The sequence below is a fragment of the Entamoeba invadens genome, assembly GCF_000330505.1.
Source record: "Entamoeba invadens IP1 unplaced genomic scaffold scaff_1105074726325, whole genome shotgun sequence".
In the NCBI taxonomy this organism is placed as follows: domain Eukaryota; phylum Evosea; order Mastigamoebida; family Endamoebidae; genus Entamoeba; species Entamoeba invadens.
The window spans coordinates 1-15,670 of NW_004443763.1; the positions used below are offsets into that span (position 1 = coordinate 1).

Genomic DNA, 15,670 nt, shown 5'->3' on the forward strand with positions numbered 1-15,670 from the left:
TCGTGTGGCTTCGACTGCATTACCAAGAAACCCTCCACAGCACTTGTACGTCACCATTGCGCTGTCCCAGACTCTTGTGGAGTCTGTCAAATCCAGAAATCTTTGGACGGAGAGGTTATACCTTTGAATACGAGAGAGTGTCTTGTTGCTGCTATAGTACGTCAAATTGGCAAGCAATATCTGAGCCAAATTCACACCCGCAGAAGCATAACAACACCCACAACCACGCTGGTCAAAGGTCTCCCCACACAAGTCGATTTTTGGTCTTTCTGTGTTGTAGTTAACATACGACCCACAGTATGAGTGATTCCGAGGAAGTCTGTCACCTTCTGGGACTTCGATGTCGTGATAATGAGAATAATCGACTGGGGTGTCTGATGGCTTTCTTGTGACTCTTTTGGTGTTTGTATTGATATCTCCTTTGTTGTTAGCATCGCCAATTTCTGGTTCGATATTTTCTGGTAACGGCAATTCAGACGCAAGCATATCGGAATATCTATTTATGGAATATTGGGCTAATTTGTCTTTAAAATTCAAGAAGTCAATTTCTCTCAAATTCGAAAGGAAAATGTTGTACCGATATAATCGTTCTGATGGAGTTTGATAGACTTTAGAATACTTCTGTGTAAACAAATTGAATTGATCAGAAGGAGATGCAGCAAACGTAAGTTGAATGATGTTAATAATCAGAATATAACTCATCGATTGCATTTGATTGTTCAAGTGTGGTAATGAGTTGTTTAAATCAATTTTAATGACAAAAAATAAAATGGAAAAAGACTCAACCCGAGTTTTGTTTTTATGATTTTTTTATGATATTTATTTGCCCATCAATGTCCAAATAAATATAAAATAGGTGTATTGAAAAAGTTGTTATTGTTTATTTAATTCTATCGAATATATAGTTTGTAATTATTAATTTGTTAATACACATGTATCGTTCGTAATTTTGTGTATAACATAACATTTTTCTCTGAAGCAATAATATAGAATTATATGTATTTTGTGTTCGGTCATTTATGTGTTTTTCATTACATTTTTGTGATTAATCTATTTTATTATTCATTTTAATTAAAATCATGAATAATCACACAAAGTGTAATTTTGTTCTTATTTTTGTTTGAAATTGAAGTGTGTATATTTGTGAATTATTAAATTCAAATTTATTGATTTTTAGAATATATGGCTCGTAGTTGTTGAAATATAAATGATATAGTATTTTAATTAAAATACGGATTTTACAAAGTGATACACAATTAAACCATGAGTACTTACCTAACAACTATAATTTTGTGGCATTAAAAGATAGTTTTGATTTTTTATGTTTTGGTTTGAATAAATGGAAAACAATTTATTTACAATTATTAAAGTATGAAAAAGTCAAATTGTTTATATAATTTTAAATAAAATAAATAAAAGATTTGTTGTTGAATTATTTTTATAATTTAATATTTTAAAAAAATAAGAAGTTTTAATTTGGTATTGATATCTTTATTAATAATCAACATAGTAACAATATTATTTTCAAAAAAATAAACATAAGTACTGTCGATTTAAAAATAATCACCGCATTGATTTATTTAATACTTTGAGACATAATTCTCGTAATTACATTTTATAATACAAAAAATCTTCTTTAAAAGTACCCATCCAAGTTTTTACTGTTCAGTCTTGAGGATTTTAAAAAAGTGTATTTTTTTGAAAATAATAATAATTTATCTAATAATATACCGATTATTGTCATTTTCAAATGAAATATGATATTTTTAATTGTTTTTTATTTTTAAAAATTACTAAATATAATTTTCAAACCTAAACAATTGTGCAGTTATTGTTGTTTTTAAATCAAAAATATTATAATAATCCAATAATTTTAGAATTCATAAACATTAATGCTACTCTTAAAATTTAATTACATCAATAATATTTAATTTATAACTAAAGAATTGATGGTGTGGTATTCATAGAATTGATACAAAATGCATTTTCTGTTGTTTCAAAACAAAACTGTACCAATTATCACCTTCACTCATTGAAAGTTGCTTTTTGTTGTACTCTTGAAATGACAATAGAAAACGACGATAAATTTACATACAATGTTGATATAACCGATCCTGTATTATCTGCAATTGTTGATTCATATTGTGATAATTGATTATTTTCTGAAACGACAATTACAATTTTTTATTACCGAACTTCTTAGTGAATTGTGTTTTGCTTTTTAGGACAAAAATGGGGTTTTCCAATATGCCAGATTTAAGCATACAAACAAAATATTAAATTAATAAAACAAGTTACAATAAGAAAATTTTTATTGGTTTGTAGTAACCTACATTGAACACCACCACCTTTACCAAAAAAATAATATTTGAAGAAAGTCCACTTTTCAACCACTGTTTGTGCGTCCCCATGTCACCCACTTTCCTTGTCAGTACTGTGTGGACGCTGATGTGGTTCCCCTCGCTTGTGGGGGGGGGGGGTTCAGGGGGATCCGCGCCAAGGGAGGACTTGGAAAGTGAGTGAAACGGTGCACAAACAGACTGTTTGAGTGCGGCCTTCAGAGCCTTCTTTTCAATGCTCTGTCTCACTCAGTTTCCACTAACTCGAGGTGAATTTTCGGCATTTTTTGAATTCGGGAACCAGACCTAATATTATCCCAGTTTCCTATTTACTATAATTTTAATTTGAATATGATTCGAAATAGAAAAAAAATAAATCTAATTTAAGAGGTGGTGGTCAATGTTGGCAGAGTGTTTAAAAAAATGTCTAAGCCCCAAGTTAAGGAAAGGTCAAAAAATTGTTTCGAAATAATTTATTTTTTTATTTTTGGCTTAATTTATTATTATGAATTAAAATCTATGATGACTTGGTAAACAATTAATAAAAATGTTATTAAAAACAATAAAATTTTACTAAAACAACTCAATTAACAAAAATTAACACTGTTAAGTGTCGTTTTTGTGTGTATGAGTGCGTTAATTATATCGACCCTGTTTAAACAGATTGGGTCGATTATATATAAAGGCGAGTCGTCTTGCCTTCATATATACATGATATGTATTATTATTATTTAAAATCGATTCTCGGTATTATTTTAACAGAGAAATTGAGTCTTGTTTGTTCAAGAAGTGTTCTTTTAATTATTAAGATTATTATCTGTGTTTTACGTTACATTTTTTTCTGTTCTTGTAAAGAACAGTAAAATAACGGGAAATTTGATAAATTACATAGCTGGTTATTATGAATGATAGTTTTTACAGTAGTATATAAATTATGTGGATTTAGGGGGATTCATTTTTATCTATATTTTATAATATTTTAATTAAATCGCGAGGGACGCGTTTTCAAATTTTCCCAAAATTCGGAAATATAGTACCGAGTTTATTTTTAAATTATTTTTCTTAATATTTATTTTTTATTTTCCCTAAAATGAGCACAACACAAGATTACAGATTAAAGAATTTTTATCAATTTATTAATAACTATTCCGAAGAAGATATTTTGAATTGTTTCACAATTAAATCAGCATCTACTAAAAATAATAACAAAGAATGTAGAAAAGAATTAATTGCTATGGGTATTAACACAAGAGATTTATATTTACATTATAAAGTAAAATTAGAAACTCAATTAAAAAGAATTGAAGACAATAAGAAAAGTTCTATTAAATTAGAACAACCATTTTTATCAAAAGTTTTCAATAAATTAAACAAAACTGATAAACAAACTTTTGGTTTAATTAATAAAAAAGCAACATTAATTAAAGATTTAGATGAAGAAAAAGAACTTGATAAAAATAGAATGGACTTTAAATAATATTTCGTTTGATAATATTGAAGATAATGATTATTTGATGAGAAAAGATATGTATCAAAAATTTGATGAAGAATTAAAAATTAACACTGAAAGTAAAAATTTTTTTAATGAATTGAAAGAAAAAGAACAATATGAAAACAATATGAGAAATTATAATGATATGATAGAAGAATTAGAACAACAACAACTTTATAATGATAATATGGAAGAATATAACGATATGATAGAAGATATTAATGACAATTATGAAATTAATTCTAATATAATATATGATTAAGAAAATAAAATAATTTATGCTGATCTTAGATGTGGTTTTAGAGAAAAATTAAGAAGAATTCAATTAGTAAGAGAGTATTTTAACGATTTAATTAAAACCACTTCGTCAACTACTGATATAGTTTATAATTATCACCTTAGTCAAGATGGATGGAAATCTTATATGTTAAATACTCAAGACGCAATTGATGAATTTCTTAGTTCAGTATCTGAGAAATCTATGGATTTTATTAATAAACAAGAAGTTAATGATGGTATAGATTCTACTTTTTATGTTAAACGAACTATTCCAGAACCACTATTCTTACTTGAATTAAAAATTTCACCATACTATTACGAAGAAGATCTTATTCATACATATAAAACTACAGGTGGTTCTTTCTTCCCATACAGATATAAAGAAGAATTTGAAATATTTGGAAAATATCTTGCTAAAGCACAAATATTCAGTTCATTATTTGATAAAAATGGAAATATTCGATCAAAATTTGATTTAAATTGTTTCTGTTATGCTTTAAAACAAGCTAATGTTGACAATGAAACTTTAGAATTAGTATTAATTCATTGTAGAGGTAGATATCAAAAAGCTAAATGGTTGAATGAGTTATGTAAATCTGCTCATATTAGAATTAAAATTGATAGAGAATGTACTGACAATAATAAAAAACATGATAAAAATTGTTACATTGATTATTATGGTTGCGAACTCAAAGATGCTAAATATAATTTAGAAATGTTTTTATATCTTGATTCGGTTATGAAGGGAGATCATTATTTATTCAATATTGATATTCCTATTACTTCATTTTATCTTAAAAATAGAGAAAAATGAATAAATGGGCAATTTATCATAATAAAATTATAGAATCTATGTTTAATAAACAACGATATAACAAAGATAAACAATGTTATCAAGTTAAAAATAAAAATAATAGTTCTATCAAATTATCTGATCTTATTATTTATATTAGAGATCATAATGGATTTGAACCATATACTCTATCTGATGTTTTACATTTGAAATCGGATTTATCTGAATATGTATTACAATCATTAAATACACTTGAATATCTTCCTTTTGAAACAAGAAATATTGAAGTAAAGGTAAATAAACGTAAAGAAGTAAATCACTCTTATTGGTATGCATATTTTGAAGCTTCAACACAAGGATATCATAATCCATATTGTGTTTGTTATTCTAAAAGAGGTGAAGATAAGATTTATAATAAATATGGTAAAGATTGCGCATATGATTTCTTATGTGATTTACCACATAATGATGTTTGTTATTTCCATAATCTTAAATATGATGGTTCATTCTTAGCTAAATATGGTGTTAATAGATGTATTAAGAAAGGCGGTAAACATATGCAAATGATATTAAAATTCAAAGGTAAACAATTAACTTTTAAAGATTCTTATGCTTTAATTTCTACATCATTAGCATCTTTTCCAAAGATGTTTGGTTTATCTAATATTCAAAAAGAAATTTATCCATATAAATATTTCAATAAGGTTAATATCGAAAATAATATTGGTTCTATATTAGAAGCTGATAAATATGAAATAAAACCATGGACTGAAGAACAATTTGAACTATTTAATGAAAATATTGATAAAATTGAGAATTGTAGAATTGATCAATTTCATTTCGATATGAAGGCTTATTGTGTTTTCTACTGTAATCAAGACGTTAGAATCTTAAAACAAGGTCATTCTAAATTTAGAGATATGTGTTTAGAAAATTTAAATATTGATGTCGATAAAGTAAATTCAGCAGCTAGTCTAGCTAATACTTACTTCAAACATAATGTATATTCAAAGATAGATAATTTAAAAGAATATGGTGGTAAAGTTAGAGAATTTATTCAAGGAGCTATTTATGGAGGATGATATATGACTAGAGATAATAAAAAGTGGCATGTAACAGAAGAATTATATGATTACGATGCTTGTTCATTATATCCAAGTGCTATTAACGAATTAAAATTAGCTACATGAGATCCAATTGTTATTACTGATAACATGTTACAAAATAACTACTTATTAGAACACTTAATGGAAGAACATCAATTAGAACCTTCAGAATTAAAATTTATTTCAGCATTTATTGTAGATATTGAAATTACAAAAGGAAATAAAGAATTACATTTATATTGATTGTTAAAAAGACTAAAGAAGGAAATAAAAATTCTAATGAATGTTGCATCATGAGAGTAGATAATATATTATTAGAAGATCTTATTAAATTTCAACAGATTGAAAATAAAAATATTAGAGGTTATTATTGGACTGGTAATAAGTCTGATTTATTATCTAACGAGATGTCTAAATTGTATAATTTAAGAAGAGATATCAAGAAGCAAGGTAATCTTGTACAAGAAGTATTTAAATCAATTATGAATTCATCATATGGTAAGACTATTCAAAAACCTATTAAAACTGATCTTGTTTATAAACAAATATCTGTTAATAATAATAGAGATATTCAATATGATGCTGATAGATATTTAAGAAAGAACTCGTTATTAGTCAAATCATTTTATGGTGTTGCTGAAAATATAAGATGCTTTGAATGTAATAAAAGTTTTGATGATTTCTTTGTTCCAAATCTTATTGGTGTTCAAACTCATACTATGTCAAAACGTATTATGAATGAAGTTATGTGTTTAGTAGAAGATCTAATTATTTCAATTTATTATCAAGATGATGATAGTATGCACATATTAAAAACAAGAATTACTGAATTAGAAGATGAATATTTTAAAAAATATAATAGAGTACTTAGAGGTTCTGATATGGGACAATTTCATCCAGATTTTGATGAATTATCTGGAGATGTAACTAGTATTGAATCTTATTTCTTAGGTAAAAAGGCTTATTGTGATAAATTATCTAATGAGAATAATGAAGTCGCTCATCATCTTAGATTAAAAGGTATTCCTGATAATTTATTAAATTGTCAATATGAAGATCCGTTAGAATTATATAAGAAACTATATGATGGAGAATCATTTAAATTTAATCTTTTACAACTTTGACCATCATTTGAATTTACTAAAGATTTTAAAATTAAAACGAGATCTCAATTCTGTAGAAATATTAAATTTAATACTGAATTAGGTTCATTTTAAAAAATATAAATGTCTCTTTCAAAGGAACAAGAATTATCTAAATTTTATAATACTTATAAAGATAAAATAGAATATGCATATAATTAGAGATAAATTATATGGGGTTCATTTTAATTCTGACTCAAAACATAATTTAAAAATTTTTTATTCTGGTATTTATAATTATTTTAATATTAGTAATAATAGAACACAAAAATTATTAGATGATATATATGTTATATACATTAATAATAAACAAAGTATAAATACAAGTATAACTAAAATGCAAGTTCCAACCGGTTGTCATGAAATTAACAAATATTCAAATACACCTAAATCAAAAGATAAACAAATAATTCAATCTACAGAATTAGAATTAAATGCTGAAATAAGACCACAACCAACTATTAATCCACATGGTTCAACTACCACCATAGCTACTTATCCAAACACAAATTATATTAAGTAAGATAGAACAATTAAACAATTATTTAATGCAGATATGAATCAATATGTTCCATCATTAGATAAAAATATACATACTTATTACAATAACAAAGATATATTTTATTCTAATAATTTTAAACCATCACCACCTAAATATAATATTTATAATAAGAATATTGCTTATAAATTTGTTGCTTTACCTAATACATATATGTTCGATATTTTATATTTTTCTGATAAATATAAACGAGTATCTCAACAAAAATATGATAAACCATCTGTAAAAAGAGATTTTGATCACAGAATACATAAAAATACTCCATTAAGCCCATATCTTATTGGCATTAATGATAATACTAGATATAGTTATGTTATTAAAATTGAAGATAAATCTACTATTTCAATAATTAAAGGTTTTGATAAAATATTTGAACAAGGTTTAATTATGAATAATTTACTATTTGATGGAGAAAGAGGAATATCTTCTTTAGAATTTGGTTAATATGCAAATAAACACAATTTTAAACTATTTGATACAGCACCTAAGATACATACAAGTACAGCATTGATTGATAGATTATGTAGAACTATTAGAAGGTTATATGTCAAATATTATATTTTAAACGATGAAGAATATAAAAATATAATTAATTCTAATCATTTCAAAACATGAAACGAAAAGAATTACTTCAATATATGACTAAAATACATCAATTATTTAATGAAGAAGATAAATCTAAAATAACGCCAACACCTACTACAGAAGAAATTTATAATTTGGTTGAATATTATAATAATAGTTGTCATAATGGTTTAGTAAAAATATTTCAAGAATGTAAAAAATTATATAATTTTTATTATATTGATCTGAAATATATAACACCAAATATGATACAAAATGATAAAATGTTAGAGAGAATCATTATATCCTATTGTCAACATTATAATCAAAAAATACAAAATAAATTTAAAAAATCAAAATATGATTTTGACATTAATGAAGATGTTATTTTATTTGATGTTGAAGACGGAAATTTAAGAAAAAATAATAAATACATTGATTCTAAAAATTGGAAAATTGCCTTTCCTTATGGAAATAATTATGAAATTTATAATGAAGATAATGATAATTACGAATCTAAAATTGTATCTAGATATTTATTAGAAAAGACTTTTAGAATACATGATTTATAAATTATTTGACTTCATATTTTTATTTTTTTTCACAATAAATGAGTAAAGTAGTATATGACGAGGGATATGGCATAACAAAATTAGCACCAAAAATTGATAATTTTGGAACTAAAAAGGGATATGATAATCAAGATGTTATCGATTTTTCAACTATGGAACCAGGTGATGTTAGTGCTAAATATCTAAATTTAGGTGGTACAGATCTTGCTAGTGATAAATATCAATTAAAATACAATAATGAACATTTAGATCCAAAAGCTTTTCGTGTTTATTGTGCTAATAATAAATTAACTCCTTATAAGTATGATTTGGATGGAGATCAAATAGATGATTATGTTGGAGTAGACAATACAAATCATATTAAAGCTTTTAATGAATTTAATGTTTCAAAACCAGGTAATTCACAAAGACCATATCAAAAGAAATATTATGACCAATACAATAAATGTCAAAGAAAAGAAGTTCCTTATTTAAATTATCTAGGATTATTACCAGTAACTGATAATGTTGAAGGATATGTAAGAGTTGGTCAAGGTAGTGGATTTTCAAAATCACTTAATACTACCGATTATAAAATTAGAGAATATTTATCTAAAATTTTAAATCCGAATATATTTCATTAGGTAGTCAAGTAATTAGAAATGTAATTAATTCAATACTTTTTGGAGAAAATATATTATCAACAGTATTTAAAGTAAAATTAAATTTCATAAAAAGTGATAATTGGTATAAAAAATAACTGATTCATTCATGTCTTCATTATTACCTGGAATTATTAATAATGAAGATAATACAGTAATATTTAAACAAATAATGAAAGGTATTTCATTATCTTTTGCTAATAGTTATGCAGAATATAAAGGATTGATAGATAATTTAAAATCTAATATTCCAGATATCAAAACAATTAAACCAATGAGTGAAGAAGATTAAAATCAAATTTATACATATATTATGAAAAAGAAAAAGAACAGTATTCTTATTTCAGAAATGAAAAAATCATCAAAAGAAATTAATACAACACAAGATATTGAAGAACTTAGATCAAAAGCACAATATGAACTTGATAAATTAGTAACTAAAGAAGCGTTAAAAGCTGGTATCGCAGTTAAATAAATTATATAAATATATGTTTATTTTTTTGTTCCATAAAATGAGAAAATTATACATGAATTTACATAATAATAATTGCAAAGTAATAAATACATATCAATTTGAAGTTGAATTACCAATTGAATTTGTTTCTTCTACTAATAATAAATATATTAACACTATTGCTACTAAATTCTATAATTCATTGGGTCAGATTGATTGTGGAAATATTTTAAGAAGTGATTTGAATTCTAGTAATGATTATCCTTCACAAGATGGATTTATAATTTTTGCTAACAGTGATAATCAAAAATCATTTGAAATCAAAGACAATAAACAAAAAAAATGAAAATATGGTTTACTGATTACAAAAATAATATAATCAATATTGATTCTGATTATTATTTCATTGTTCAGTTAGATTTAGTGTTTTGAAAATTATTATAAATCGTTTCTAGAATTATAATTTTTATAAACAGTACTTGATTCAAAACTGTCATAAATTGTAGTTGTGGTAGTTCTTCCTAATGAATTAATAATATATGTTTTATAATCTTTAAAATTGGATACAGCTTTAGATGACATATATATTTTTAGTGAAGAACCTTGACATATTTCTGTAATAGATGATGTATTTGTTATTTGTAAATTTGGTTCTATTAGATATATCTGATTACTATCTATATTTATATTATTCCACATTAAATATGGATTACTTCCTGAATAATTAATACAAGGATAAAATAAATTATTAAGATTACAATATAAATAAACACATATTGGTTTAGTTGTTATTGATGATAAATTACTATTTGATGTAAAATACTTTCGTAAATATAAACTGAAATAATTAAAACAATAATATCCATCACCCCATAAATAACCAACTGTATCTGGTATAATTATTGGATGCTCATTTATAATAAATATATTTTGTACTGTTGTATATATTTTTCCATTCAACATACTTCCACCACTAACTTGTTCAATAACTTTATAAACTTTATTATTAATAATTACATATGGAACTACCTTTACTATTCTATTTGTTGTTAAGAATTCTGTAACATTATCAATTTTTATTCTAAAATATGCAGTTTTATCAGTTTCTGATTTAATAGAATAAGTAACATTTTTATATGTTGTTACATCTTGTGAAATTATATTTGGATATGGATATATTATTTTTTGAGTTGGTATTGAAGCTATTTTTGTATCTGTGTACGCATTACACTTGGAACCACATTGTCGCTATACGCGTTACACGCTGATGCAATCATATCACTATAAGAATTACATGACGAACCAACATTGTCGCTGTAACTTTTAGATTTATTATAATATGTTGATATTTCAGAATTTACATAATCAGTAGAAGAAATATCTTTTGTATTTATACTTACTGTTCCATCTATGCTTGTAATTTTATCTGTTTTAATTTCATTTGATGTTATTGTTGAAGGATTAAAATATGATGTGCAAAAAACACTATTTTTATTTTTATCTTGATAAGCTGTTGAAAACACTTCCATTTATTACTAAAAATAAATGTTCAGACTTTTTTAAAAGTTGTTCCATTTATTACTAAAAAAAAGATTAAATATATTATTTTTTATTTAAACATATTATCTAAATCAAAATTTGTAAGTAGTTCAACCTTATTTGGTGATAATGACCACATAGCATCATTTAATAAAATAATATTAATAGCATTAGTATTAACTGAACCAGTAAATCCACTTGGTTTAATATATGGATTATAATCTCCAAACATAGTTGTTGCTTGAAGTGTTAATTGAATATTTGCTGTAGAATATAAACCATTAAAGAACATCCAGAACCAAATCTTTCTAAAGGAATTGACATCATAAAATCAGTAGCATCAGATAAATATTTAATGTGTTTAGATGAATCATTAGTATTTTCAGAATATTCATTAAACGTTAAACTATTAATTATAGATTGAGGAGCTGCAAATAATGTATCAAAAATGGTATTTGCTAATTGGAATTCACTAAATTCACTTGACAATGTATCCATTTGTTGATCTGGTATAGTTCTGTTTGCTGTTATAACTTTAATATCACTAATATGTGGATTTTTAGATACAGTACATTGATTATTAGATCTTGGGAATAAGAAGAATAACATAGATGTATTTAGGTAGCTCATCATGTTTGAACAATTAATTCTAGAAACAGATTGATTGGGTGGAAAATCATATTCAGTTGTTATTTGATCTGGAACAAATAATGGTGTTTTACTATATTTATCATATATTTCTTTCAATACGGAATCCTTAACATTAAAACCATTAATAACACTTTGGAATAATGTACAAGTACTTTCTTGAATTTGAACTGTTCCAGTAAACTGACTAAAGCTATTTCCAGTTGAGAAATAACAATAACCAAGAATAAGTGATTTATCACCAATTTGTGTAAATTCTTTAGACACACCTTTCATCTAATCAGAAGTTGAACATGTAATTGCATCTGATGCTAAATGATTTTCATTAAATTCATCACATAATATTGCTGGATTAACCTGGCAATAAACAAAATTTTGAGTAGTTCTTTGTTTAATATCTAATTCAAATTCATTAAATATTGCATTTGGATATGAAGTAAATGATTGTAAAGGCAAGAAATTATCTAAAGGAATAATTAATTTCATTTCAGCATCAAATGTTGAATTTTTTAGTAAATCATCAACTTTAACATATACTCCACATTCATTATTTTTATGTTCAAAAGCATTTTTACAAGCGGTATAAACACCAGCTCTAGATTCTTTTTCTTGTTGAGTTCTACACATTCCAGAAATAGTTGTTTCTTATATCATCTTAGTGTTTTCATAATAAGTAGTTCCATTTTTCCAATTAATTTTCATACTGTCTAGCCATTGAGTAGAATCTTTTAAACCAATAAATAACATACAAGCATTAGATTCTTTTTCAACTGATGAAGTTGCAGTTCTTGCTTCATCTAGAACTATTTTAAGTCTTAATTTAATTGTTGCGCTTAAATAACTCTTATTAATATTAGTAATATGAAAAGATGGATCTGTTATCGCTATTTTAGAATGAGCATTACTATTAAATGGAACTTGTTGTTGATAAGCATTTACAGTAATCATTCTACTATCATGAACACCATCATTTGATGTAATTATTTTCTGTTGTTCATCGAAACATTTAAGTATATCTCCTCTATTGGCATCTTCTAAAACTAAAGGAATTCTTATGTTAGACATTTATTAAGTGAAAAAATTGAATTTTAAATATTTTAAATGCAACAACCTGGATATTATAAACGTCTTAAAAACTTTGCCAATAAAATTTTAGAAGGAGGCGGAAAAGTATTAAAAACATATGGAAACATAATGAATAAAGTTACAAATATAGCTAAACCAATAATAAATTCTGTTCCTTTAGTTGGACCAGTTATCAGTAATATTGCTGATAAAAAGTTTCAAACATATAGTAAATTTGGAGATAGAATGATTGATGTTAGTAAAGGTTCAGATCCTCTTAAAACATTAAAGCAATTTGGTCATAATGATCTTAAAAATATGTGAGTGACAAAATAAAATGTATATATTATTTTTTATTTTATCTTAAATGGTAAAATCTCCTCTGTTTTGGCAAAAGTTAAAGAAAGTTAAGTATTTCATTCCTAAAATAGAAAAAGCAGCTGTATGGATTAATGATAATGTAATAAAACCTATAAACCCATATGCTAAAAATTTAATATAAGCATATGATACATCTGGTATGGGAAATAAAATGTTAAATTTTAGTAGCGACTTAATTGATCAATACAAAACTAATAAAAAAGTTAATGTTCCAGATACAACTCACTATTCTAATAAATTCGTTGAACAATTAATGAATACTCAGCGTAGTAATAATGATAAAAAGAGTTTTAAATGGTTCTAATTAAATTCATATTATTTAATTTATATTTTTATCATTAAAAATGAGTGTATATAAATTACAATCTGATATTGCTTAAACATTTGATAATGAATCAGATTTTCTAAAATATTATGATAAAAACAAGAAAGAAATCGATGAGGTTAAAACCAAATCATTAAATTTAAGATTTAAAAGTAATGGATATAGAATATGTAGAAAAGAAGAAAAAATAATATTATATCCAATGAAACTAAAAGATACAATTTATACTAAAAATATCTAAGAAAGATTGACTAATCTTGAAAATTTATTTAGAGATTTTATTAAAGCTAATCCACAATTATTTTGTTATCTATCGAATCAAATATAATCTTTTCATATTTTTCGAGATGATTGACAGATTTTTCACTCAAGACTTTTCACTCAAAAAATCTAAAAATAAAAAATTGTATTTTTTGATTATTTTTTGATTATTTTTTAATTATCAAATTATTAAAATACAAATATTTATAATAAATACACAATTATTTTGTTGATAAAAAAGTATTTAAAAACACAAATTAAAATTGTGATGTTTTTTTCAAGTTATTTTTAAATGCTTTTATATATATTCAGATTTTGATATAACTGAATAATCAATGCTACCAAATCAGTATCCTTTTGTATCTTATGGATTAGTTGATCAACCTATATCATTTGTATCTCAAACAGTAAATAATCCTATTTGTAACTTTGGAAATGTTTTTTGTTATTCGCAGTTCCAAAACACAAGTAACTTACCAAATATAAACAGGCAAGTTAATGTTCCTTTTCAATATCCAATTATACCAATAAATGGAATCGGTCCTATTCTGTGTTACACACAACATACAAATTTTCAACAATGTTTGCCTCAATTCATCGGACACTGTAACAAAGATGAAAATGATATTATATTAAACAATTATCAATTGCCTTGTGCTTTAACAGATACTTCAAATACAGTCAAAGCCAATTCAAAACAATTGAAAACAACTTTTCAAATAAAACCAACTGTCACAACAATAAGTTCTGATATTAACAGTTTAAAATCATTAATTGAAAATGCTGACGGTGGTTTAGGTAAATTTCAAACATTATATAATAACATTGAATCTGTAAAGTCAACTCAAAGTAATAAATTACTTCCTGTTGTTGATGGGCATGTTTTTCATCAAAGTGGTGGTTCTTTGTTAAAATTTAGATGTAAAGACAGAAATTGCGGAGTTTCAATTACAATTGTTGATTATGAAGGATCTATTAATAATATAACCAAATTTGTATCTTTCAAGTATACTTCTAGTCAAACAATTCATTCTGATGTTTCAGATAATCCAATAGAAAGAGCAAAGGCGGATGATATACTGGAAAGTTTAGCTTCTGATGTCAAAAACAGGTTTGAGAACACCGAAAAGGTTTTAGATGAATATGATTACCAACACGAAAAAAGAAGAAAAAGTAGTACTAAAAGGATCTTTCTTAGAAAAAGAAAAAACATTTTCCTGATATTAGTTTCAATTCACATCCAGATTATTCACAATATTTAATATATAAAAGTGACACTATTTTAATACATTGTAATGTTGACAAATTGCTTAAAATGAAAGGAATATTACCAACGACACTGTTTTTGGATGGCACATATTCGACCACACCGGATGGATTTTATCAAACTTATTTTATTCATGGTGTTTATTAGAACAATCAACATTTTTTACTTTTTTCTTGTCTTTTAAAAACAAAAAACAAAGTACTTATTTAGAATTGTTTAATCACATTAACATTTTTCTTAAAA

At 24.7% G+C, this 15,670-nt stretch overlaps 2 protein-coding genes across 2 annotated transcripts; both read left to right on the top strand.

The window, feature by feature from the left end:
• Positions 1-4,920: 4,920 nt before the first annotated feature.
• EIN_340040 (hypothetical protein) lies at positions 4,921-5,985 on the top strand (the record flags this gene model as incomplete). The annotated part of the gene is made up of 1 exon (XM_004261429.1): positions 4,921-5,985. One exon carries the CDS (start codon positions 4,921-4,923, stop codon positions 5,983-5,985), a length of 1,065 nt encoding a protein of 354 aa, XP_004261477.1.
• A 317-nt stretch (positions 5,986-6,302) lies between these two features.
• On the top strand, positions 6,303-7,133 carry EIN_340050 (hypothetical protein; the record flags this gene model as incomplete). Its single annotated transcript, XM_004261430.1, has 1 exon — positions 6,303-7,133. One exon carries the CDS (start codon positions 6,303-6,305, stop codon positions 7,131-7,133), a length of 831 nt encoding a protein of 276 aa, XP_004261478.1.
• Positions 7,134-15,670: the final 8,537 nt, after the last annotated feature.